This window comes from Trichomonas vaginalis, chromosome IV (genome assembly GCF_026262505.1).
Source record: "Trichomonas vaginalis G3 chromosome IV, whole genome shotgun sequence".
Taxonomy (NCBI): domain Eukaryota; phylum Parabasalia; order Trichomonadida; family Trichomonadidae; genus Trichomonas; species Trichomonas vaginalis.
In genome coordinates, this window is record NC_067206.1 from 39,249,738 (window position 1) to 39,273,869 (window position 24,132).

General features: G+C 33.1%; 11 protein-coding genes and 2 pseudogenes across 13 annotated transcripts, besides 1 other annotated feature; 7 read left to right on the forward strand and 6 right to left on the reverse strand.

Moving 5' to 3' along the window:
• Nucleotide 1: 1 nt before the first annotated feature.
• Nucleotides 2-10,841: a mobile genetic element.
• On the forward strand, nucleotides 3,917-4,296 carry TVAGG3_0248920 (annotated as a pseudogene). The gene has a single exon. A coding segment is annotated over exon 1 (380 nt).
• On the reverse strand, nucleotides 6,567-6,939 carry TVAGG3_0248930 (annotated as a pseudogene). The gene has a single exon. A coding segment is annotated over exon 1 (373 nt).
• TVAGG3_0248940 (uncharacterized protein) lies at nucleotides 8,632-9,506 on the forward strand (the record flags this gene model as incomplete). Its single annotated transcript, XM_051227969.1, has 1 exon — nucleotides 8,632-9,506. A coding segment is annotated over one exon (875 nt), but the record flags the coding sequence as incomplete, so codon positions are not given.
• On the reverse strand, nucleotides 9,637-10,457 carry TVAGG3_0248950 (phage tail repeat-like family; the record flags this gene model as incomplete). The annotated part of the gene is made up of 1 exon (XM_051227970.1): nucleotides 9,637-10,457. A coding segment is annotated over one exon (821 nt), but the record flags the coding sequence as incomplete, so codon positions are not given.
• Nucleotides 10,842-10,977: 136 nt separating the features above from the next.
• TVAGG3_0248960 (phage tail repeat-like family) lies at nucleotides 10,978-11,621 on the reverse strand (the record flags this gene model as incomplete). Its single annotated transcript, XM_051227971.1, has 1 exon — nucleotides 10,978-11,621. A coding segment is annotated over one exon (644 nt), but the record flags the coding sequence as incomplete, so codon positions are not given.
• Nucleotides 11,622-11,639: 18 nt separating this feature from the next.
• TVAGG3_0248970 (uncharacterized protein) lies at nucleotides 11,640-12,488 on the forward strand (the record flags this gene model as incomplete). Its single annotated transcript, XM_051227972.1, has 1 exon — nucleotides 11,640-12,488. One exon carries the CDS (start codon nucleotides 11,640-11,642, stop codon nucleotides 12,486-12,488), a length of 849 nt encoding a protein of 282 aa, XP_051112958.1.
• Nucleotides 12,489-12,753: 265 nt separating this feature from the next.
• On the reverse strand, nucleotides 12,754-13,116 carry TVAGG3_0248980 (uncharacterized protein; the record flags this gene model as incomplete). The annotated part of the gene is made up of 1 exon (XM_051227973.1): nucleotides 12,754-13,116. One exon carries the CDS (start codon nucleotides 13,114-13,116, stop codon nucleotides 12,754-12,756), a length of 363 nt encoding a protein of 120 aa, XP_051112959.1.
• Nucleotides 13,117-15,133: 2,017 nt separating this feature from the next.
• TVAGG3_0248990 (phosphoprotein phosphatase protein) lies at nucleotides 15,134-16,316 on the forward strand (the record flags this gene model as incomplete). Its single annotated transcript, XM_001302554.2, has 1 exon — nucleotides 15,174-16,304. One exon carries the CDS (start codon nucleotides 15,174-15,176, stop codon nucleotides 16,302-16,304), a length of 1,131 nt encoding a protein of 376 aa, XP_001302555.1.
• Nucleotides 16,317-17,601: 1,285 nt separating this feature from the next.
• TVAGG3_0249000 (spectrin binding) lies at nucleotides 17,602-17,952 on the forward strand (the record flags this gene model as incomplete). Its single annotated transcript, XM_001302555.1, has 1 exon — nucleotides 17,602-17,952. The coding sequence occupies one exon, from the start codon at nucleotides 17,602-17,604 to the stop codon at nucleotides 17,950-17,952; it is 351 nt and encodes a 116-aa protein (XP_001302556.1).
• An 81-nt stretch (nucleotides 17,953-18,033) lies between these two features.
• Nucleotides 18,034-19,025, reverse strand: TVAGG3_0249010 (phospholipase C/P1 nuclease family; the record flags this gene model as incomplete). Its single annotated transcript, XM_001302556.2, has 1 exon — nucleotides 18,034-18,732. The coding sequence occupies one exon, from the start codon at nucleotides 18,730-18,732 to the stop codon at nucleotides 18,034-18,036; it is 699 nt and encodes a 232-aa protein (XP_001302557.1).
• Nucleotides 19,026-19,297: 272 nt separating this feature from the next.
• On the reverse strand, nucleotides 19,298-20,938 carry TVAGG3_0249020 (histone-lysine N-methyltransferase family; the record flags this gene model as incomplete). The annotated part of the gene is made up of 1 exon (XM_001302557.1): nucleotides 19,430-20,464. One exon carries the CDS (start codon nucleotides 20,462-20,464, stop codon nucleotides 19,430-19,432), a length of 1,035 nt encoding a protein of 344 aa, XP_001302558.1.
• Nucleotides 20,939-21,624: 686 nt separating this feature from the next.
• TVAGG3_0249030 (uncharacterized protein) lies at nucleotides 21,625-23,187 on the forward strand (the record flags this gene model as incomplete). Its single annotated transcript, XM_001302558.1, has 1 exon — nucleotides 21,630-23,138. One exon carries the CDS (start codon nucleotides 21,630-21,632, stop codon nucleotides 23,136-23,138), a length of 1,509 nt encoding a protein of 502 aa, XP_001302559.1.
• A 344-nt stretch (nucleotides 23,188-23,531) lies between these two features.
• TVAGG3_0249040 (mitotic nuclear envelope reassembly) lies at nucleotides 23,532-24,084 on the forward strand (the record flags this gene model as incomplete). Its single annotated transcript, XM_001302559.2, has 1 exon — nucleotides 23,552-24,007. The coding sequence occupies one exon, from the start codon at nucleotides 23,552-23,554 to the stop codon at nucleotides 24,005-24,007; it is 456 nt and encodes a 151-aa protein (XP_001302560.1).
• Nucleotides 24,085-24,132: the final 48 nt, after the last annotated feature.

Below are 24,132 nucleotides of genomic sequence, written 5' to 3' on the forward strand. Positions count from 1 at the left end.
CCAAATCTTCTTGAAGTAAGTATGTACAACCTTTAATATCATAGTGTGTTTGAGGTAACGTATCTTGAACTTATTTGTTTCACATCTTCATTTTTGGTGCATGAAATCGGGTAAGTTTCGCGATAGAAAATTTCTGTCAGATTTGTAAATCTTAGCCAAGGTTCGTAAAGCTTTTGTTGTTTCTTTCTGACTAAATGCAACATAACCATATCTCTTAGTCTTCATTCTTTTCCACTCTTCAGTATAAATCATATTACTTATTGTTCTTTTCCTTCCTTTTGTTACCGAAAACGTGGTATTCTTTCTGAAGGCTTTTTACTTTGATCAAGCTTTTCTCTAGCCTCTTCACGTTCTTGTCTATGAATTTTCATCTAACATCATGGAAAATAAACAAGCGTAACGAGGTGAAGCCCACATTGCTACAAGCAATTACAAGAAGCCTATTGAACAAATATACCTTTTAAACCATTTTGCAAATTTTTACATATTCGTATGGAATCTCGTTCCTCGGTTCGAGGAACGCAAACATATGAGGAAATTCTTCTAAAAGTTCTTTTGTCTGTGCGAGTTTCAAACCAATATTATGCTTGCTTTGTAAGAACGGTAATGAGCATTACAAAATACTTTGCATTTGTACCATGTCGTCTTTGACGATACGAATGAGACGTAACTGTTTGTTAATATTGTATGTACTCGTATTCTTCATTTATGTCTTCATGGACATTAGCAGTTGTTGTGTTCTCTGTTGTTGTTCATATCTTGTCCTTACATACAAAATAAAAAATATTTTATTAAAAAACTAGCGTTATTTCCTGACTTTCACAAAAGACCAAAAATAAACCTTTACATGTATTTTCAGCAACTTCGTCAAATAATTTTATAGCTTTATCTATCTCATCTACTTAACAAACGTTTCTTTACTTTCGTGGGAGCCGATTACATTTTCTCAAACTTTTCAATAGTTCTGTTTCTGTCAAGCTCTCATATCGTTAACGAACACAACCTTAAACTCTATTGACGTATACTTTCTCATATCTTTTTAGTTATATTATATGTTCTTTCCTATCTTATATTCTCTTTGGTATTGAAGTCTTCGGTTCTGAAACGTATTGTAAGTAAGCCTTCACTGCAAACTGTCCGTACTCGAATGAACCATTGTTTATGAAGTTATATCCAAAACAACGGGTCTAACCATAACAAAACTATTGTATAAGACTTTTTGTCTATAAAGATATGCTCTTTGTTCCATGAAATGCTACTGATATCATAAGTCAGGATTTCGTGTCAAAATTTTCTACTAGAAGCAATCTAAACCCAGTCGATTGCTCTCTATTCCAGCTGGAAAATAATGTCTGACAAGAAATTTCTGTATTTCTTTGCAGTTCTTACGTTTAAATCCCAATTCGAAACCACTTTTTAGGTGTCATTGTTCTATCTTTTTTATAACTGTTCAAAACTCAATGTTTGTCATTTTTCTGTTCCTTACCATACAAAATAAAAAATATATTTTTATTAAAAAACTAACTTTATTTTTCATTTGTATCTAAGGAAATTCATAAATTTGGTCATTTTTTTCACGTATTTCAGGGATTTTTTTGACGGAAGTGAAAAGTTCTCTTCAGTAAAAAAATAACAGTTACTATAATGAATTTGGTATTTTTTCACTGTGATTTCATGAGTTTTTAGAGCGACCAAGGTTTTTTCCCCTACCTCGCAATTTTTTACATTATATGTAAGAAAGATATTTTACAGGGATTTTTTTACGAGTGATATAAAGTCTCTGCGTAAAAAAATAACAGTTATATAATGAAATTTGGTCATTTGTTTTTACGATTTTCATGAGTTTTATGCAAGACCAAAAAAAGGTCTAAAATCGCAATTTTTACGATATTTCAGTATAAAAAGATAATATTTCAGATTTTTTTGACGAAGTGTTAAAGTTCTCTTCGTAAAAAAAATAAACAGTTATATAATGAAATTCTGTCATTTTTTCACTGATTTGTAGGGTAGATGGTTTTAGGTGTACCAGGTCCTCCGGTCCCTCGTCCCTCGGTCAATAACATCTTTTTGAAAATAGTGACAACATGACATTTTGACAACAACAACAGGAAATTAGACTTTCTTCGTAATTATGTTTTGTCAAAAAACTTCATCTCAATGAGCGTAAAATCAGACTAAAAATATATTTTTAGTGAAGAGGTTGCGAATCTCACCTGTTTTTTTCACCTGTTTTTTCACCTCTTGAATTTGGCTATAAAAGATTATGATTCCAGGGATTATTTGACGAAGTGTCAAATTCTCTTCGTAAAAAATAACAGTTATACTAATGAAAATTTTGGTCAATTTTACTGCGTGCAAAAATTATATTTTAAAGGTGAAGAGGTGCGATCCTTCACCTGTTTTTCACCTGTTTTTCACAAGCGTTTTACCATGAATTGTACGATTGATAATTTGAAAGTCTAAACAATTTTGTGGCTTCTATTTCTTCGCTGAGGATATAGAATGTTTATAAACTATGACCGAAGTCTCTTATTATTGTCTTCTTGACATCTGAAAGAAGGAAATCGTCAGCAGTGGATAGTTTTTTGTTCAGAAATTCAACATGTCCATTTTATTTCTCTGATTCTCTAGCTTCTTCGTTAAGTCAGCATAGATCGTTTCTCATTCTTGTTCTTCTCTTTGACGGAAGTAGTTATATTTCCTCATTCTGCTTTACTATTTAGAACTTGTGGTTCCATCTTTAGCCATTGTACATTGAAATTGTCCTGCAAGTACAACTTTATTAGCTCAATGAGTATTCTTTACTCAAAAGTTGCTGGTTTTTATTTTCATTCCATTACTTTTACCTCTTCTATCTTATTTCTCTATCTGCCTATACACCATTCAGCACTAACGAAACAAAGTTGTCGTTAGTCTTAAACATCCTCCGATTTAAATGTCAGATACATCTTACTATACCATATCGCAGTCTTTGTCCATGACTTGTGGTTGCATCATGAATCCAATAAACTCATGTTTACCTTTCGTAATGAACTTCTTTATTTCAAACTGAGTCGTTGGTCTGACTTCAATTCTTCAAATTCTTGGATAGTAAGCTTTGTTGTTGGATTCAGGAAGTTTAGGTAGCAGTGCGTCAATAATATCCTGCATTCATAAGATATTCTTCATTTGTTTCATCTTTTGCACAACAGTCTAAATCTTCCGTTGGAAAGTTCTTGCTGTTATCTTTCTGGATTTCTGTTTCGAAAGTATCATGAAGAAAGGAATGAAGCTTTTCATCTCTACTAACCATTGAAGTTGGGGTTCATGACTAAACGAGTTTGGTGCTGTTGTTGCTAACATGTCTTACAATAGAATAAAAAATATTTTTTTTAAAAAACACTTTATTTTTTCTATCTTAAGGAAATTCATGAAAATTCAACGGACATTGTTCTGAAACAGTACAAATAGTTCTGAAAACAGTACAAAATTGTTTCTGAAACAGTACAAATATTGTTCTGAACACAGTAACAAATATTGTTCTGAAACATACAAATATTTGTTCTGAAACAGTACAAATATTGTTCTGAAACAGTACAAATATTTTGACGTACAAACATGTCTAAATAGGTAACTAAAATATTGTTCTGAAAAAGTTACAAAATTGTTCTGAAAACTAGTACAAATATTTCTGAAACAGTACAAATATTGGTTCTGAAACAGTACAAATATTGTTTCTGAAACTAGTACAAATATGTTCTGAAAACAGAACAAATATTGTTCTGAAACAGAAATTTTTCTCACAAATATGAGAACTTTGACGGGAAATATTTCTGAATCAGAACAAATAATTGTTCTGAAACAGTACAATATTGTTCTGAAACAGTACCCAAGACTAGTTCCTAAACAGAACAAGACTAGTTTCTGAAACAGAACAATGGGACAACATCGAGCCATTAGATAGCATATTTACCTTATAGAGATAAATGAAAGTTGTTAAGCGTACTTTGGGCAAGGACAAGCCAACAAGTCCCTCGGCTTCTGTCTGGAAGAGGTGCTGAATCTCGAGACTTTCGACTGGAATTCCAATTCAAAATACCAGACGGGACAGCCGTACGGACGACATAAGCAAGCAAAGAAGGAAGCTTTCTCAAGTTCTTGCCAAACGTCCTTGGATATTACTTCCAAACAGAGAGAAACCCTTTCCCAAGAATGAACCAAATTCTCGAGGACTCTTACACTTCTCGGGTCAGCCGTTCTACATAACTACAGAAGGTGACATGGTGGACCCCTTCAGTAAAACATTCCTCATTTTAACTCACTTTTTCTATCTTAAGAAATCATGAAATTCAAACGGGGAGAAAAGATGGTGAGAGAAAACAGTTAGATCTTAACCTTCTACCCAAAAATTATATTTGGTTGTAAATTTCATGAGTTTTCTCGAGTGTAAAATGAGGTTAGAAATAGGTTTAGAAATGAGGTTAGATCTAACATGCTAACATAAAAATATATTTTTATGTAAATTATCATGAGTTTCTACGATGTTAGAAAAACAGGTAGAAAACATGTGATGATCTCACCTCTTCACCTAAAATTATATTTTGTTCTGATTTACGCTTCATTACCGAAGAATTTGACCAAAACATGTACGAAAACATGAAAATTCAACGGAGTGAAGAAAAGAGGTGAGAAAAGATGAGATCTCACCTCCTTCACCTAAAAATATATTTTTTGCCGAATTCAAGACAAAAACTCAAGAATTTTGGTTTGAAAAAACAGGTGTAGGCCCAATAAGTTGCTCGACCTCAAAACAAGCATTTTGAAAATTAAGAACCGTCGAATTCTGGCGGTTGGTTTTTTATACAAAATTCAACAAGTGAGAAAACAGTAGAAAACAGGTTAGATCTAACCTTCTACCCTAAAAATATATTTTCTGTGAAAAATGAACCAAAATTTCATGAAAATTCACGGTGTGAGAAAAAGATGGTGAAAAACAGGTGAGATCTCACCTCTTCACCTAATAATATATTTTTGGTTCATTACATCGTTTACCGATGAAGGAAGTTCTTTGACATTTTCCGACTGTTGTCAAAATGTCATTGTTGTCACCATTTTCAAAAAGATGTTAGTTGACGAGGGACCGAGTGACATTGGTGACACCTTTCAGTAAAAACATCTCATTTTAACTCACTTTTTTTCTATCTTAAGGAAATTCATTGAAAATTCAACGGGTGAAAAAACAGGTGAGAAAAGAGTGTAGATCTCACCACTTCACCTAAAATATATTTTCAATACTTTTTCAGCACTTTTCCGTAGTTTGTATATGAAAGACAATTCGAGATAAAAGTCATAGTACAATGGATATATATGTTGCACACCATTTGTTGTGAACCAAACTTGAAGTCAGAGAAACTGTTACTAGGTGTTCGTAGAATTTAGAAGCAAAGTCATAAACGTCCTTACCAATACATAGAAAACTATTGTGTGCTTGAACTGAAACTTGGCATGACACATAACATTTTGAGGTCAAACACGTTTCTATAAACTGTCAAATCTGCTGGTGAAGTATAAATTGAAATGGACCATCTGGTGGTAATGGTTCGTTCTGGTTTAGTAACCGAAGAAAATTGTGCCCAAGAACGTTTGTCTACTTTCAAAAATAAAAAACTCTGTATCTCTTGGAGGGTTAATTTCAATCTTTTGAAATGAAACGGTGGAGTTCATCTTGTCATATTCTAGTTTCAGATAGGATGTTCCATTTAGTAAAGAGGCGTATTTTTCTTGAAATTCCCAATAGTATTTGTTTATTTGAGTTTGAAAGTCATTTAGAGTTTTTCTCAAGACTTTCGTCTGAACGAACTGTAAAGATCCTCATTTCATCAAATTGTCTATAAGATCCATCAGAACCTTTATACTGCCCATGGAAAATATACTGCGAACATAAACGCGTTAGTTCTATTTGAAAACAAAACTCTTCTAAATCCTATTGCCTTTGCATCTGAAGGACTTTGAAGCCAACGAATTGGATAGTCAAACCTGTAAAGCTCGGGATGAAATTTCTTCATCTGATATAGTCCTACCAGCATTTGTAAAGATATAGTCTAACGGTTTTGATCTGCTACTTTTGTTCTTTGTTTTTCAACCTGAAGCATTTAATATATGTAAAAATATATGGTTTTAAAAACGTTTTTACTTCATGCAATGTTTTATTTCATGCAATGTTTTTATTCTGTTGCCGTCTTCAAGTATACCCAGTACTTACGCTTGGAGAGGACATGAACTTCGGAAAATACCTTATCTAGCTTAAAACAGCCCATCTTTTCACCGACCATGCCCATTTCAATGAGTTTGTTGTACCCTTCTTCGTTCGTCATGAGTGCGTCAATGTTCTCATAGTAAACCACAACTTTGGATTTGACTTCGGAGAAGAATTTGTTGTAGTTGTCAAGGACTGCCTTTGCGAACAATGTACCTTGTCTTCACACATGACTCAAGATACTTCATCTTCTCATCTGTAACAAGACCAGAGTTCCTGAGACATGTAAAAATATATGGTTTAAAAAACGTTTTTACTTCATATTTCTCATCTAACAAACATGTTGTCTGACTGCTTGAGGGTTAGGTTGGTACCATTCGAACTTGACACTTGCAATTCCTTCAATTGCATTCAAAATGTCGGAGTCGGAGTCAACCATTTGTCTCTCTTTGAGTCTTGAAAGCGTCAAGAAGTTTTGCGGCTGTTTGTTCATTGCCATGTGAGTAGTATATATGACCATCCAAATCTGTTATGGTTAATCTGAGATTGTATCCTTTCTTATTTCCGTCTTGAATTGCAGCAAGTACTCCCATGAAGCCTTCTTTGTTCTTTCCTTCGTCAAAGTTTACTGTAAAGGTTCGACCGGATGTAATTTGACTTCTAACCTCACGGTACTTCTCATATGCATATCTTGTTCTTTCCATGGGAGCATGTGTGTCTTCACCTTTTCCTTTTTTCCTTCTCAAAGGATGCAATTGTTCGTCATGTTTCCAATAGAATCTGGCAAAGCCGTCGTGTCCCTCAACTTGAGGTTCACTAACATCGAAAGGCATGTCCATAAGACGTTCTTCTTCTAACCTCTCTAGTCTGTTTGGATAATTTGCACGTGCTGTTTCCAAATCCATTTCGTAGCGAAGACCAGACAATTTGTCATAGACTTTTATGGGTCTTCCCTTCCTATATTTAAAATTCTTCGAAACTCTCCAACCATATCTTTGCAACTCTGCTTTTATTCTAGCAGACTTTCTATCCATTCTATATGGGGGCATTTTTATAAAAATAAAAAAATATTTTTTTAAAAATATATTGTTTTAAAATGGTATGCCATTTCATATTTCTCATCTAACAAACAAGTTTCCCAACGGTCTTCTCCAACAAACTCAGCGTACATTTTTATAAAAATAAAAAAATATTTTTTTCTTTACTTTACATAACTGCCTGAAGCCATAAGTCTTTGACGCCAACCCATACCAGCTAATGAAGGTTGACTTGGTTTAGTTTGGAAACTAAACTTTGGTTTTGGTTTATCTTCAGTTTTTGGTTTCTCTTCTTCTATCGGTTTTTCGTCACTTTTCGGTTCCGCTGACTTTACCTCACTTGCAGGAATAGTTGTGTTGTCAACATCTTCATAAATATCATATGCCATTTGTTTTTGTTTTCCTTTTAACTTTTTGTGTTTGTTGTAAAGTTTAGAATATTTTGACTCTAAGTCAATGAGATGTTCTATAATGAACTGTTGGTCAGTGAAGTAAACTTTTCCATCTGTTGTCTCGAAAGCTCCTTCAGACTTCAATATTTTATTTGTGAGAGTCTGTTTCTTTTTTGAGATACTTGCCGTTCCATTTTTATGAAAAGTGACTTTGTAGTTAGGGTTTGTATTTCCAGACCTGGCACTTTCTATTATTGAATTTTTCTCTTCATCTGTAAGTTCTTTGACAGGTTTTGACAATGGTTCTGAACTTTTTGTTTGTGGTGTCAAATCTACCGTTTCAACTTCTTCGGTCATTTCATCTCAGTAAAAAATTTTAGTTTGGTTTGTTTTCAACTGGTTGTTGTTGTTTTTTAAGTCGGTCTAAAACTTCCTGAGGTATAGGAAGAACTTGACAAACACGTTGTGTAACTGCTGGAAGTCGACAAATCCATCTTGAACCCATTTGTCTCAATGCTGTATTGTTCATTTCATCTCAATAAAAAACTTTACATTCCCCACGTTTGAGGCGGTTGAGGTTGGTTATTGTTTACCCATTGTTGTGCATGGTTATATCCTCTGTTAAAGAATCTTTCACCTTGGTCCATATAGTGTCCTGCTTGGTTATAGTAGTCATTTGCTTTGTTATAATAGTTTCCTGCTTGTCTTCCTACATTGTCCATCCATCCTTGAACTTTTCCTCTTGTTTCAGGATTTGGAATAAGATTTGTTGCATCTCGTGCTACATCCCAACCTTTCTGTACAGTTTGTATAATAGGTTGTGCTTTCTCTTTCAGTATACCTAATGTACTCAAAATCTTCCTTCCAACTCCAAATACACCTCTGGCTATTGTTCCCACTGCGGGTAAAAATCTGGATGCAACTCCTGCTAACGCGCCAAATAAACCCATTTCTTATGGGTTAAAAAATGACGAATCCAAACAAGGACCCCTATGTTTCTAAAGCGACAAAGAAAGCACTCATGGTAAAAATCTTTAGTTCAACACCAAATGCTTGGTTTATGGATATCTTGGAAAACATTCCGAGAGTTAGAACAGATGGACCTCCATACTGGCTAATATTTGTCGGTCAAAACACAAGATACTGTGAAGCCATACCATTACAGTCCAAAAATATTTTAGATATCTTAGCAGCTTTGACAATATTCGTTGACAAATACCATCCAACAAAACTGACATCTGACTGTGAAAGTTCTTTCAAATCAGACGATGTAAAAAACTATCTGCGTTCAAAAAATGTAAACCAATATTTCATTGTCGACCAAAACCATTCTGCTCTTGGTGTCATTGACGGTTGTATAAAAATGTTAAGAGACTTAAACCAACCACAAGGTGGTGAAGCAAATGAAATGTCATATGACGACAAATATAGACACTTCTCCATGGCAAAGATGAGACAAGTTTTAAATATTTACAATAACCGTAAACAAAAAGGTTTGGGAAACCACTCCCCCGAAGAAATGAAAAACAACCCTGACTTAGAGAAAGACTATATATTTAATAATTTAGTCAAAAGAGACAAACAAGAAAGAATGCCGGGCTTCAAACTTCAGAAAGGTGACAAAGTAAAAATAGAAATACCTAAACGCGACCCATATGAAAATACTATTGACTATGACAACAATGGGAACTCGACAGGTACTCACATTCGTGTTCGTAAAAATAGAAGAAAGTATACAAGAGAATATTATGAAGTTTTAGGCAAACATGGCAAAATGTACACACTGCAAGCAGAAGATAAAACTACTATTGCCAGACCTCGTTTCAAACTTGTCAAAGTTCAAGGTGGTATACTTTCAAAGACAGTTCCTAACAAATATAAGACAACTCCTGACGAATATGCTAAAGAAGTTGAAAATGACGACTAAGCAATTCTATACCATGCGTAAACTGTCATGTAAGGTGGCATGTAGTCTTTACTTTGTCCCGTTGTTTGCGTATATCCTGAAACGAAATGTGTATGGTTTCCTTCTCCCTGAGTGTCATCCCAGTAACAATTTATAGCAAACTTAACGTCGTCTTTAACATCATATCCTTTACCTTTTGTCATTCCTGACCAATCCCAATATCTATGCTTATGCCAACCTGCTTGAGATGTACTTAAATCTATGTAGTGACTGTGCGCAGGTAAATTTTCACCTGAAATCGTTTTACTTCCACCTGTTTCCTTTGAAGAGTTTGCACAATACAAAAACCTGTCGACTATTTGTTCCCATGCACCAACACCAAACATTACTTGAGGACCTCTTGCTTCCATAGATGTATAAATAGAACCTACTGGGTTCATTAAATCAAACATATGAGACATTACAGGATTGTCTCTTTTGAACTTAAAATATAGTGCAACTATTTCAGGTTTCTTCTGGTTTGTGTCAGAATATTTTTTATAATATAATCTTATGTTTTCAGGGTAGGTAAAATCTTGACTATAATATTTATTTCTGTCATCTTCATAATAGTATACTATTCTCGTTTTTTCTATTGCATTATATCTTTTATATCTATAAAAATCTAAATATAATGTTAGCTTTTGTTCATCTACATGTGGTGTTCTGTTGTCATCTCCATAGTCATAATAGTATGGTGCTGGAGCTGGGTCAGGCAATGTCATATCTGTCATTTCATAAACTCGGAAATATTTCTTTTGTTCGTCTCCATATAAGTTTAAGTAGCAGTTGTTGTCTAATGGAACTTTAACTTGTGTACCATCGTTCTTTTTATAGCTTACATACATTTCATTGTTATTTTTCGGAATGAGTTTATACCGTATACCATTTTTTAAGGAATGTACAAACTGCCATCTAAAATATTTGTTTTCTTCATTGAAAGAAAAGTCACCAACAATAGTTTCAATATTTTTTGTTCCAACTAAACTTTGGTATATTTCATTGACATATGTTTTATCTGCTTTATTTTCAAGGCTAACGTTTAAGTCTGTTATTTCAGAAGATGTATGTGTATGTCCAACGTCACTTTTCCTGTTTAAGGTTTCTTGTAAGTTTGCAATATTTGCAATGGTATGTGTATGTCCAACGTCACTTTTCCTGTTTAAGGTTTCTTGTAAGTTTGCAATATTTGCAATGGTATGTGTATGGTTCTTGTCTGCTTTCTTCTCTAACTCATCGTTAACATATGTTTTATCCGCTTTAAGGTCTAAACATCCTGAAACCCATCCTGTATCGGCTTTACTTTTTAAAATCTTCGATGTCCATTCATGGTACCAGTCAACCCTTTCTTTCATTTCGTTATCTTTTTCATCCACATATTCCTTATCTGCTTTCTTCTCTAACTTACTAGCCACACATGCTAACTCATCGTTAACATATGTTTTATCTGCTTTCTTTTCAAGGCTAACGTTTAAGTCTGTTATTTCAGATATAGAATGTGTATGTCCAACGGCACTTTTACTGTTTAAGGTTTCTTGTAAGTCTGTTATTTCAGATATAGAATGTATATGAGTCTTTTTAGAATATTCGTTTTCAGCTCTTGTCACTTCACTTGACATTTTATTGTCAACATATGTTTTGTCTGCTAGTTCAGGATGAGTATGTTCTTTTGTTGCATAAGCTTTGTCAGCTCTTTCTTCTTCTTTTGCTATTGCATCGTCTACATATGTTTTGTCTGCTTTGTTGTCAACATCTGCTTTCAAAAGAAGTTCTTTTATAGGTTTCTCGTTTAAAGTTCCTTTTGTTGGATTTATACAAACAGTATGGTTCTTATTGTCTTGAAACAGAAACTCATCTGTCATTGGGTTTAAAGTCAGTTTTAAGTTTCCTTCTTTCAATGACTCAGATATCTTAGAATAGTTTGAAAAGTTTGTTGTGTTCTTATTTAGAGCTTGTATAATGAGTTGTCGGTTGTGTTGTATTTCTCTCATAGACGCTGTTTCATTTGACATTTTTATTCTAGATAAAATATGCTTTCAATAGAAAAAGAAAATTCAAGAGTTGCTACAACTAAACCATTAGATGAACTTTTTACGAATGTCGGTCAAAAGTTTGAGACAGAGACCGTAAAGCATGAAGGCTATCGTTTTGACTACCCGTTAAGATGGTTAAGAGACCCATCTGTCACAAAAGCTATTGGCTTTCGTAGAATGAAGTTCATTTCAGAAGCCATACATGGTTTCCCATTTACAGTCGGTTTTGAAGTTCGATACTATAACAAAGAAAAACGTATGTATGAGAAATTTGAACAGGGAAAACTTTTACAAGTGAATTTGCTTGTAAACTTAGAAACAACTCTTCAAGCTTTTCAAGAAAAAATAAACGACATCTATATCGAATATGCAAACCAGTATAACATTGACGAGGGAGAGTACCATCTCGATATTATATATGACAGGAAAAATGCAACTGTTAAAATCAATAAAATAGAAGACCTTGGAGAAAACGTTTATATTTCTACAAAATATAACAACTTGGCATGGTATAGATTTATGAGGATGTTAAATCAGCCTGCAGAATATCCAGTACACCCGGACTTTTATGAAGTCGAAAACCCTAATGGAACATATGAAAATGTTTTCGACTCAGATGCTATTATAGTTCATGCTTCATTTTCTGGTGCACAAAACTCTTTTTTATGCTTGGCAAATGACTTTTACGAAAAACCTACAAAGTTATATGAACCGCCGAGTGGAAGTATTTCAGACTTTCAAGTATGGTTTACAACAGATGGAAGAAAGAGAATAGTTCCATTATACCATGCGTTTTACTTAGAACTTAGTTTCATATACAACTACTATCGAACGGTAAAAATATAATTTTTTAATACGGTTGAGGTGTTGGATTTGGTTGCCAACTTGACTGTGGTGCAGGTTCAGGCTGTTGTATAACAGGAGCTTGTTCTTCTGGTTCAGGGTCTTTAGGTATAATACCAACAAACTGACCTACTCTTTTACCAATATTTTTGACTCCGTTCCAAATTCCTCTTCCTACGGTTTTTATTCCATTCCATATACCTCTTCCAACTCTTCTGAAGAAGTTTCCAATACTACTGAAGAAACCCATTTTACTATATGTAAAAATCTAATGTCCGCCTAGTCTCTTACGTTTCCTGTTGAGTTCCATAGCATTCTTTAACTGGAGCTCATACATTCTGTTTCTCCTCTGGTAGAAAACATATTCTGGGTCAACTCCTGTGTTCGCGTCATCTGCATAAAGTTGTTTATATCCCACTTCGGGGTTTGTATAAAACTCTTTCCATCTCATATTTGCATACCATGGTGGCAAACCTAACGCAGCGTCATTTGACATGGCAGTTTGCATTTGTACATCTGTTGGCACTTGACCATAGTTTGCCATTGCAGTTTGTATTCTAACTTCATTTGGAATATTCTCTGGGTTTGGTTGTCCAGGTTGCTGTGCATTCGCTAAGTTCTGTGCGTCCATTTAATATTAGATAAAAATATCTCTTACGAGTACATATACTGGACATTTGCAGGCATTGGTTCATCTTCATATTCTCTATATCTTTCTGCCACGTCAAATAAATAAATGACACAATGGAAAAAACCTAAAACAAGTAGTCCTATTTCAAACCACATTTACTTACTAGTAAAATTTCTTTATTGTGACACTTTCTCCAGTTTATAGGACCTCTCTCATATTCTATCTTGTCATATATAAACTCATAGTCGTTTATATCTTCTAACCATCTCATAACGGTTTCCAAACCACTTTTATCGGATGTAAAGTAAAAGCATGGATGGTTATGTAAAACGTCTAAAGTTTCTAAAGAGTCTCTCAAAGTCCAGTCTACTTGGTATTGAAAATCGCATGTGTTATAGAACGGCGGGTCCACTATAAAGAAAACATTTTCCTTGTCTTTATATTTTTCATACAACTCTGTCCAACGACATCTCACAAACTCTATACCCTCAATATATTTTTCTATGTCCTCTTTGAAAACATTTGTATAGTTAAGATATAAAACTTTTGACATAAGTGTTTCAATGTCATGAACTCTTATAGCACCACTATATAATAGTCTAGCAGATATACTATCCCAGTCTATATATTCTGCTTTTTTCAAAACCTCTCTCACAATATTTTTGTTATCTAATGGTATACGTTCCATCTTACCTATAGGTATCTTTTCTTTTAACTCTTTCAATATATTGTTTGTGTCTGGTATATGTTTGAGACGGTCCATATAGTTGTCGAAGTCATTGCATATAATCTTTGAGTCTGGGAATATTGTATGGCACAAATGGGATATATAGAAACTTCCACCGAACAAATCTACAAATGTTAGACCATTCGGTAGTTTCTTAAGTTCTCTCAATAGAATATCTTTACATCTACTCTTATTTCCAAAGAAGGGTAACGGTGGTTTTGTAAAATTCATTTATATATAATAATAAAAATGTTTTTACCCGAAAAGTGACAGAAAAGTGACAAAACATGAAAACATATATAATTTGTGAAAAGTGAAACAAAAAAGTCAACGGCTGGTCGGCTGGGGTTCGGTCCTCCTCTTGGGTCTTGGGAAAAATTTCTTATGGGCTAGAGGGCACGAAGTGCCTGGAGGCCCATCCCAAGAAAAAAAAACTTCAGGGCTAGAGGGCGCAACGCGCCTGGAGGCCCCACTACCTTTTTTTTTTTTTTTTTTTTTTTATTTACGTTATAAAGTATGATATTTACAAATATCAAGTTATCATGTTTTTTGAGAAATTATGAGAAACAAACAAAAATGAAAAAGATAGGAATAGCAATGAATAGTGATGTGGGTATAGAAAATGTAAGAGATATGAATGCAAAGCAATCAGTATTTAGGACATTGACCATAGATTTCGAAAAAAAAATGCTGCATATTGAGCGAAAACTATGATTATATTATAAGGCTGTCATTTAAAGCATAATGAAACTATTCCCTTTTCATTTTAATCGAATAAGATAGTAAAGATTTTTGAATTAGCTAGAAACTGATGAGATGTTTTCACAAATCAGATTTTTAATCTCTATAATGCATAATTCACTCAATATCTCAATTTTGATATTGCGAGATATTTTTGCTATCGGTTTCGCAATTTTGACACAATAGCAAGAGGGTTCTATAAGCATTATTATCAACGTAGAATCTGAATATCATATCAGAAAATGTCGCAAATCTGACATTTACCCGACCAAATAGCAAAAATAATTGAATACTTTTCGCAAAAACTTTAAAAATCGATAAAAATATGAAATATAGATATTAAAGAGACTTTTTATATAATATTCATAAAGATTTTCCAAAAATATGATACCGCAAAATTAAAAAAGTGACGTCTTGAGTGGAGTCAAAGGTCGAAATTGCTAGCTAAATGTTTTTTTCGCAAAACGAAACCCTTAGCGTACATCTTGTTAAGCAACCAGAACAATATAAATATCCAATATTTTTTATTAATATTCAATTTGTTTATTTTTCTTGGCCTCTCAAACAAAATTTATTCAAATCATAAACAATGTCTTTAAGCTCATATATTATACACTCCTTTAAACATCTTCTTGATCCAAGGTTTGGTGAAGAATCTGTGGTAGGTAGCAAAGAATTTCCAATTCCGCGATTTACAAATAAAGATGTAAAACTAATTGCTGCAGAAGCGCAAAAAGTATTTTCGCATCAAGACAGACTACTCAAGTTAATTGGCCCAACTGTTGTTGTTGGAGATCTTCACGGGAACCTTCATGATTTATTAAGAATAATTCGTAAGGGAGGAAACCCAGAGATTACTCAATATCTATTTCTTGGTGATTACGTTGACAGAGGTCAATATTCGATAGAAGTCGTAATTTTACTTTTCGCATTTGCATGTCAATACCCCAGATCGTTTTTCTTACTACGAGGCAACCATGAATTCAGAAAGATGAATTCCAAGTACGGTTTCCGTGAGAATACAATTGAATCTGGTTATTCTGATTGCTACGAGCCGATTAATGAAGCTTTCGATTACATGCCTATTGCAGCAATTATAAATCATTCATATTTTTGTGTTCATGGAGGAATTTCTTCACATTTACACAATTTAGAAGATATCGAAAAAACTCCAGTTCCTTTACCAGAAGAAGGATCTCTTATGCTCGAAGATCTTCTATGGTCAGACCCCAATCCATCAGCAATCATGTTCCAGCAATCTGATAGAGGAATTGGCTCACATTACGGATATCTTGCTGCAGCTGCATTTACTTCGAAATTCAAGCTAAAATCAATTATCAGAGCTCACCAGTTCATAGAATCCGGTATAAAATACAATTTCGACAATTTAGTAATTACGGTCTTTTCTGCAAGTAATTACTCACAAGAAAACCCTAATCCATCATGCTTCTTACAGATAAGACAGACAGATCATATAGATCCGATTCTTTTACTCTCAATTCCTTTCCTTGAAAGGAAAAACGCTCATTTTGTTAATATTCGTCAATATATTCCAGTTGCCGTACAACTAAGGATCATGAGATCAATCTCCAATTGTGTACGAACCCGTTGCCCACGTGGATTAGCTTTAGCTGGTTCAATGAGTTCGATCAAATTGGCTAATTTCAATAAGATTTGTTCTACTGTTAATGACCTTCGGACAATAACAGAAACGTTCTAATTATGTTTTTTCTTTTCTTTTTTTCTACATTTGTATAAATTATTGTTTTGTATTTTTTTTCTGAAATTCATTCAAACATTTTTATTTCCACATGCATTTGGTCATCATGACAGATGGGAAATTATTCCGCGGATCGGAATTCTTCCAATAGACAGATGTAAAAAAATTCTACAGTTGATTCAATCTAAAAACAACAAAGATATAATATGATTCTCATGTCTAGTCATTATTTAAGTATTAAAACGTACTCTTTTTTATAACCTTATAATTTTTATTTATTATTTTGCCCGAATTCACACAATATTTCAAATAATTTATGTAAAAATCCGCACCAAAAATTAAACACATAATAGATAAATGGATACGGTAGGCAATACAATTAAATTATATTGATAGAGATCCAATACAGTATTACTATGGTTTAACTTAAACCACATAATTGATTTTATGTGTAAAACAGCAGATCTGATTGTCCATATAAATTTTTGTTTGCATTTACTGCTATTTTATTTCACATGCTATGGAATTCAATAGTATTCTACAGGTATATACTGAATATCATAATAATCTTAATTAATCACCTATATCATCTGGATATAAAATTAAAACTTGTAATGTTTAATTTTACTATAATAAATCATTTAATAACAAGTATCACATTCATATGTTATTGACAAATGCTTTGATAAGCAAACTGTCACAAATCTATTCATTTTGAAAACTCCTTTTTAAGCTTACATACTTACTCTCTATGATTTGTAATTTGTTGGTGTATTGTTCATTTGCAGTACTTTGTAAAAAATACTTAAATGAATAGAATACGAAACAAAATTTCACCACCTAATTGAATCCAATCAATATAATGAGATTATGAAATGAAACTAAAAAGTTCTCAATTGGTTATTCACATATACAAACAAAATACATTCCAAATCCTTGCCTTATATTAAATCATTCTTTTATACATGAAATATGTCCAATCCAACCAATACCATGAATAATCTTCTTTTTATATTGAACAGCATCATAAAAAAGAAAAAATTTAGATTCTTATATCTTCATGGCTATAATTTACTTCAATAAAATTAATACACACATAAAATTATCTCGATTTTGAAGATAAAATATATAAGCCGTACCCAAATTAAAAAAAAAATTACAAGGAAGGTATCCCATCAGATCAACAGCGTTTGATCTTGGCCGGCAAGCAACTTGAAGATGGTAACACATTTCAAGTTACTCAAAAATAACTCAAACATGTCTATAATTTTCATTTTTAGGAAGAAACAAAGAGATCATGAGTGAATGTTTGAAATATCAAAAACCAAATAAAGATTGCATGGAATATGCAATTATTTCACACAACATTGATTATGTTACATTCTTGATGAATGAGCACAAAATAAAGATCAACTTAAATAATTGCGGAAAACATAAGAATCTTGAATCGTTTTTAGTTTGCTTCGATCAAACTGATGATGGTGACAAATGCTTTATTTATTCAGCATATTTTGGCATAGCTTCTCTTTGCGAATATTTCCTTTCACTTGGCGCGGATATCGACGAAAAAGATATCAATTTTTTCTCGAAATCTAGCCTTGAAATGTATATTAATTTTACTAAATATAAGTATTATATTATATGCTAATGAACTTTTTGCAATCTTCCCTATTAAACATGTATATATATTCCTCCAAAGTTCTTTCAATTACATTGAAAGGGAGGACAATTAGTTTATTGTAGGGAGTAATGATTCCCTTAATACTCTTACATTAGCTGAAGTTCTTCTTGGCCTTGGAGACCAAGCTTTCCATCCAATAAATATAGCAAATGGGAACATCAATAACAACATCCAAATTCCTAATAAAAAGGATCCTGAATATGGAGCTTTAACATATTCTATTTTTGGTGGAACTACTCCAAGTGTACGCTGTTTATCAGCAAGAGAAAACGCTGCGCTGGCTAATTGTTTTGAAGTCACGTCATAGCATTTCTCAACGTATTCGTCCGAAAGAATTTCTCCTTCGTTTACACCAACATAAACAACATCTTTAGCAATGTTATAAGATTGTGTTAAAATATCATTAATATTTTGGTAATGGGTTACATTTCTATATACAAGTGTGATATCATGCGCATATTTATCAATATCACTCCATACATTTGAATTAAATGGATATTTCCCTGTCAATCTGCCGCATAAAGATCCCCAAAAATCATGAATATTAGTTTTTCGGCCTTTATAGAATATTTCGAAATCTTTTCCATTATTATCACCTTCTGTATGATTATTTGAATAATAGTTTGCAATATTTGTTGGATTAAATGCTTCTAAAAATAAACCAAAATATGATTTCCAAGCTACGTTTATTGGCCATGCTCCCTGAATTGTTTGTGGGAATAAACTCTTTTCAAAGCTTCCTAGCATCTTAGATAAATCTTCAGTATTATAATTTTTTGAATTATTTCCTAATCCAATTTTTGTAGTTCGCCAATGATTAAAACATCTAGTATTGTGTGGAGATTTCTCAACAATATCTATCTATGCTCCAAAAAGTGATAATCTCTCATATTCTTCATTTGTGAATTTCATTATTTGTTTTACATTATTCTTTCCATCATCGCCGCTGCCAATAAACATCATTTCCATCGCAAGTGTCAGAGCTTCTGCATTCCATGATCTTGCAATAATGGGAAAACAAGAAAACATTATGAATTCTGCCATAAGTTGAAATATTCTCAATTTTTTGAGAGCGGATTCAAACCGGGATAAATGATCTGAAAAATCGATATTAATAGCCTTACATATGCGTTTCAGAGATGCTTGATATAAAGGGCATATCAAAATTGTTATATAAGATATTTTTATTATTATTATTATTATTATTGAAACAACAAAAATTTTGAGTATTATTGAAGCAATTAAAGCATTGATATGCACATATAGTTTCACACTTCAAACAAAATAATAACACTAAAGTAGAATTTGGAACGTTTACTCTCTTTGCAAAATTATTTTGCAACACAAATATATTGAAACAATAATGTCTATTTTCATAAATTCTATTTCATGGCAGTGGATAAGTATATTTATACGAAATTCTTGGCGAGAAATTTTTGCTGGACTATCTTTCTCTATCCATTATTTCATAATAAGAATCTTTGTCGCTTTCATTTGGAAGATATGAAATTATATTGTTCAATATTTCTTTATGGAATTCCCATGCAGCAATATATGCAGCATCTTTCTCTTCATTGTTTTTAGCAAAAATATCAATGCCGTGTGAAACAAAATACTCAGCAACTTCTATACTATCATTTTCTGCGGCAATATGAAGTGCTGTATCACCTAAATCGCACTTTTCATTGATATTTGCACCATGAACAATAAGTTGTTCGGTAGCTTCTAAGCAATTAAATTCTGCAGCTTGATGTAGAGGTGTGTAACCATCATTATCTTTACAATTGACATCTAAACCATGCGCAATAAGAAATTCTATAATTCGTTTGCTGTTGCTTGCCGCTGCATCATGAAGGAGGCTTTTACCATATTCATCCACTGTATGAATACTTCCTCCAGAATCAATAAGAAATTCTACCATTTCTAGGCAATCATAATTAATAGCAGTTTGAAAAGGTGTAAAATATTCATCACACATCTTGAGATTTGCACCATTATTAAGCAAATATGCACAAAGAGATGGTATATTGAAGCTTGTGGATTTAACAAAGCAATTTTTGATATCTTTTGTTTGATCCAAATAAATAAAAAATGCTTGAAGATTCTTGTACTCTATGCATTTGTTTAAATTAATTTGTAATTTGTGTTCATTCATCAAAAAAGTAACAAAATCAATGTTGTGTGATGCAATTGCGAAATCCATGCATTCATCATTTGGTTTTTGATATTTCAAGCATTCATTTAATATTTCTGGATTTCCACCTAAAAATGAAAGTTGTAGGCAACCTTTGGTGATTTGGGAATTGAATTTAGATCTTAATAACTTAAAACAATTAACAGCTCCATGATAACAACATAATTCAATAAATGAAAGCTCATAATACTTTAAAGGATATAATTTTGTGGCGAAGAATCTAATACTGGGATCAAAATCTGTTTCTTCTGTGAACATAATAAATGATTTTAAGTCATCATTCATTATTGCTTTGTATATCGTGTTCTCTTCATGAACATCTAACGACTGAATTATAGTTCTTACATTATAAGGAGTTTGGGTCAAAAAATCAAAATTACTTATAGTTTGATGATCAAATTTTTTGATTCTTTCCTTATTTTTGGCATCTAAAATAATATGATATTCTTTAAAAAACAAGTAAGTAAATACCGAGGGACTGTTGTATATTTGCCTGACATGATAATCATCGTAAATCTTTTTGATTAAAAAGAAGTACTGTCTTGCGTAATGATTATTTAATGGAATGCATGCAAATATAGCATTCATTAGATTTTCTGGAGTAAAACATTTTGTTTCAATCAAATTTGTTTTGATCATAAGATAAATTTTATTTAACTCTTGTTCATCTTTTGTTTTAAGACGATATAATGCATCCATTGAATCGCAATAAAATTTAGTAATTGCCATTATCTCGTCAAACTTACAAGTAAAGCTATTGCTCTCGTCCATTAAAAATCAGTTTAAAAATTGGCTCTGCACGCCGATAAATAAATCATGAGAAAAATCGAATTTATAAGAACATATTGGTTGGAGTGGAGTGTTCTGATCTGAGAAGAGTTGTATGCCATTCAATTTTGAATGAAATCTGAGTAATAATATGAAACATAAAAAATTCACGCTGAAAAGTTTTAAATGCGCTTAATTTCATTTTTTTGATGAATTTAATCAATGTCGAAACTTCTAGAGTCTCAATATCTGTCCTATAATGTTTGTCAATAAATTTGGAGTGCTTCGAACCGTTTTTTGATTATGATTTAAGTATATTTAGTAATCTTATACAAGAGACACTTCATCGAAATTAAAAAACAATGAGCAAAGGAAAAATTTGCATCGTCAAATCCTATAAAAAGATTAAATTTTCAATACTCATAGAAAAAATTGTGAGAAATTTCTTAATCTTTTCAAAGCATACGTTTAAAATTAGTTAAAACATCAAAAATTAAACGAGATATTTTTGAAAATAATCACCTGTGAAGATATTTCGATGAAGGTTTCCGATGTTCTTTCCCGATAAATCTCAAATGATATTTGATGGAAAATGCATAGAATAGATTGAAATTACATTAATTTGCCTGGCTACTTATGCTTTGAAAACTTTCAGAAATTTCTAACAGAAATTTATTATTTGATGTCTGGAAGGCAATATTACCGAGATCTCCTTCTCAAATGCCAGGACAAGATCCGTGGACTTGGTGCTACAAATAAGAATCGTTGGGCTGCATTTTGCTATGCAAAATCTATGACAATGCCTGAATTTGCTAAAAAGATGCAAGAGTATAACATTCAATTTCAAGGAAATGATATCAATGTTATATGGGATTCCATTGGTCTTGCACCAGACATGAACTTCACTGAATTTTTGAAGTTCATGGAAACAGATGTTGATGAATTCAACCCAGTAGGCGGTAGCCGTGGAAGAACACCACCATCATCAAACCCCGGCATGCCACAGGCCCGTGATATGTACGAGACACCAGCTTATGGTGGTTCTAACGATGGTTTCGGTTCAAGAGGTTACGGATACAATGCTGCTCCTCAGCCAACATTTTGTGGCAACGCAGATGACTTAATTCACGAAAATCTCCGTGATATCATCATAAGTTGCATGTCAAAAGATTCATTGATGACTGGTGAAGTCTCTCGCAACGCTTTTATTGATGTTTGCGGAAAGTATGGTATCAGCGACACAATGCCAGGCTTCAGCAAAATACTTTCAATCGGAGATGCATCTGGATCTGGTCTTATCCAGTACTTTACAGTTGCTTCAAGGATCTGCTCTGATTCTCAATCTATCAATGCTAGTTTTGGCCGCGGAAGCTACGGTGGTGGCTATGATGCTCCTGAACCAGCTCCAATTTGCAAGGCAGCGATGCATGACAACCTTTCGTTAGGTGACACAGGTGCTCCACAGCGCAAATCTGCCTACATGTCATCCATTTCCTTGAATGATAACAGCAACAGCAATCTCGATGCACAGCCACGTCCAAGAAAGTTTGCATTAGAAGAGTCAAATGTTTGGGGTGATGCACCAGCCAAAACACCTACTCAGCAAAGACAATCTCTTCCAATGGGCGGACCAAGGCCAACTTTCAGTCCTTACAACGGCCCATCTGGCGGAAATCCAGATGATGTCCTCGCAACAATTTCACAGAAAGTTATGGAAGGAATGGGCAACTCTTCAGCCGCATTCAACAAATGGAGAGGCTACAACACTAAACTTACAGCTGCTGACCTTTGCAAAGGATTGCAGAGAGACTGTGGCTACTCTGCTCCTTACGATGTTGTTCAGGAGATCATGGACAGATACGGAGGAGATCTTAATTTGACATCTTTTGTCAGATTGATGGGAGATGGTGCACAAATGAGCGAAAGAGCTTCTAACTCAAGACCACGTGCAACATTCACTCCTCCAAACAGAAAGATGACTGAAGATGAACAAACAATTGAAGATATCGCAGCACAGTTTGTTGACAAAGACTTTTCAGCAATGACCGCTAAGGCTAGGAATGCTGAGGACCTTTGCATCATATTCCAAAGAGCTGGAATCCAATTCGATGAAGCAAGAGTTAAGAAACTCGTTTCAAAGCAAGGAAAGAATGGTTTCGTCGATTCGATCTTACAACATCTTGGTCAGTAATTGAATATTTTTTCTTTACAAGTGTTATTTGTAAATCTTACATTTTGTTTTTACTTTTTTCCAAATTTATATCATTATATTTCTCTATTATATCAAGTAATCCTATTAATCTTTGATTTCATCTTGAAATGCAAAAAAATTAATGAAATATTGAGTCAAAATATATGAATTTTACGAAGATTTGGAATAACTTACAGAAGGGAATTAGTGTGTTAGTAATTTAAGTACCAAATTGCATTGTAATAATTTTTGACATGTAAAATGACTTTGACAAAATCTTTACAAAAATTTCTGAGTTACAATTTATACGCGCAGATTAATGTAAAAAGTCATTTTTAAAATTATAAAAATAAGGACGATATAATTTTATTCGTGTTGAATTCACTTTTACGGTTTTTATACTTTTTTTCTACATGATTGGGTGGCCTATTTCTCAGTTTCTTACATACCCTATTGCATTTTTATTCCCAGGATATCTCTCATTCAAGACAGTATTAAGCAAGGGTAGTGATGACGATACTCGTTGGTTATGTTATTGGCTTATCGTTGCTTTATTCTTCTTCGCAGAAGTAGCATTGTCATTCCTTATTAAATTAATTCCATTCTACTTCGAAATGAAGTGCGTCGTTTTATTCTATCTTCAATGGAATTCTGCCAAGAAAGCTAAATACATCTACGACACATGGTTAGAGCCATTACTTACATATATCGAACCAACAGTTGATGCATTCATCGATAGATATTCTCAGCAAGCTCTTGAAATTGCCATCAAGGCTCACAATGAGGGCAAGGCTTTAATGCAGAAGGCCACAGAAGAAATTGCTAAACAGCAAGTTAATGCTGCTATCGAAGATGCTATGAAAGAGTGATTTTTATTGGATTAAATTGATTCGTTTTTTTTTATACCTGAAATCTATAAACGGTAGCATTCTTTTTAAATAGAAACATTCAAAGGATATCGCTACTATTTTTAATTCTTTACAAATCTAAGATA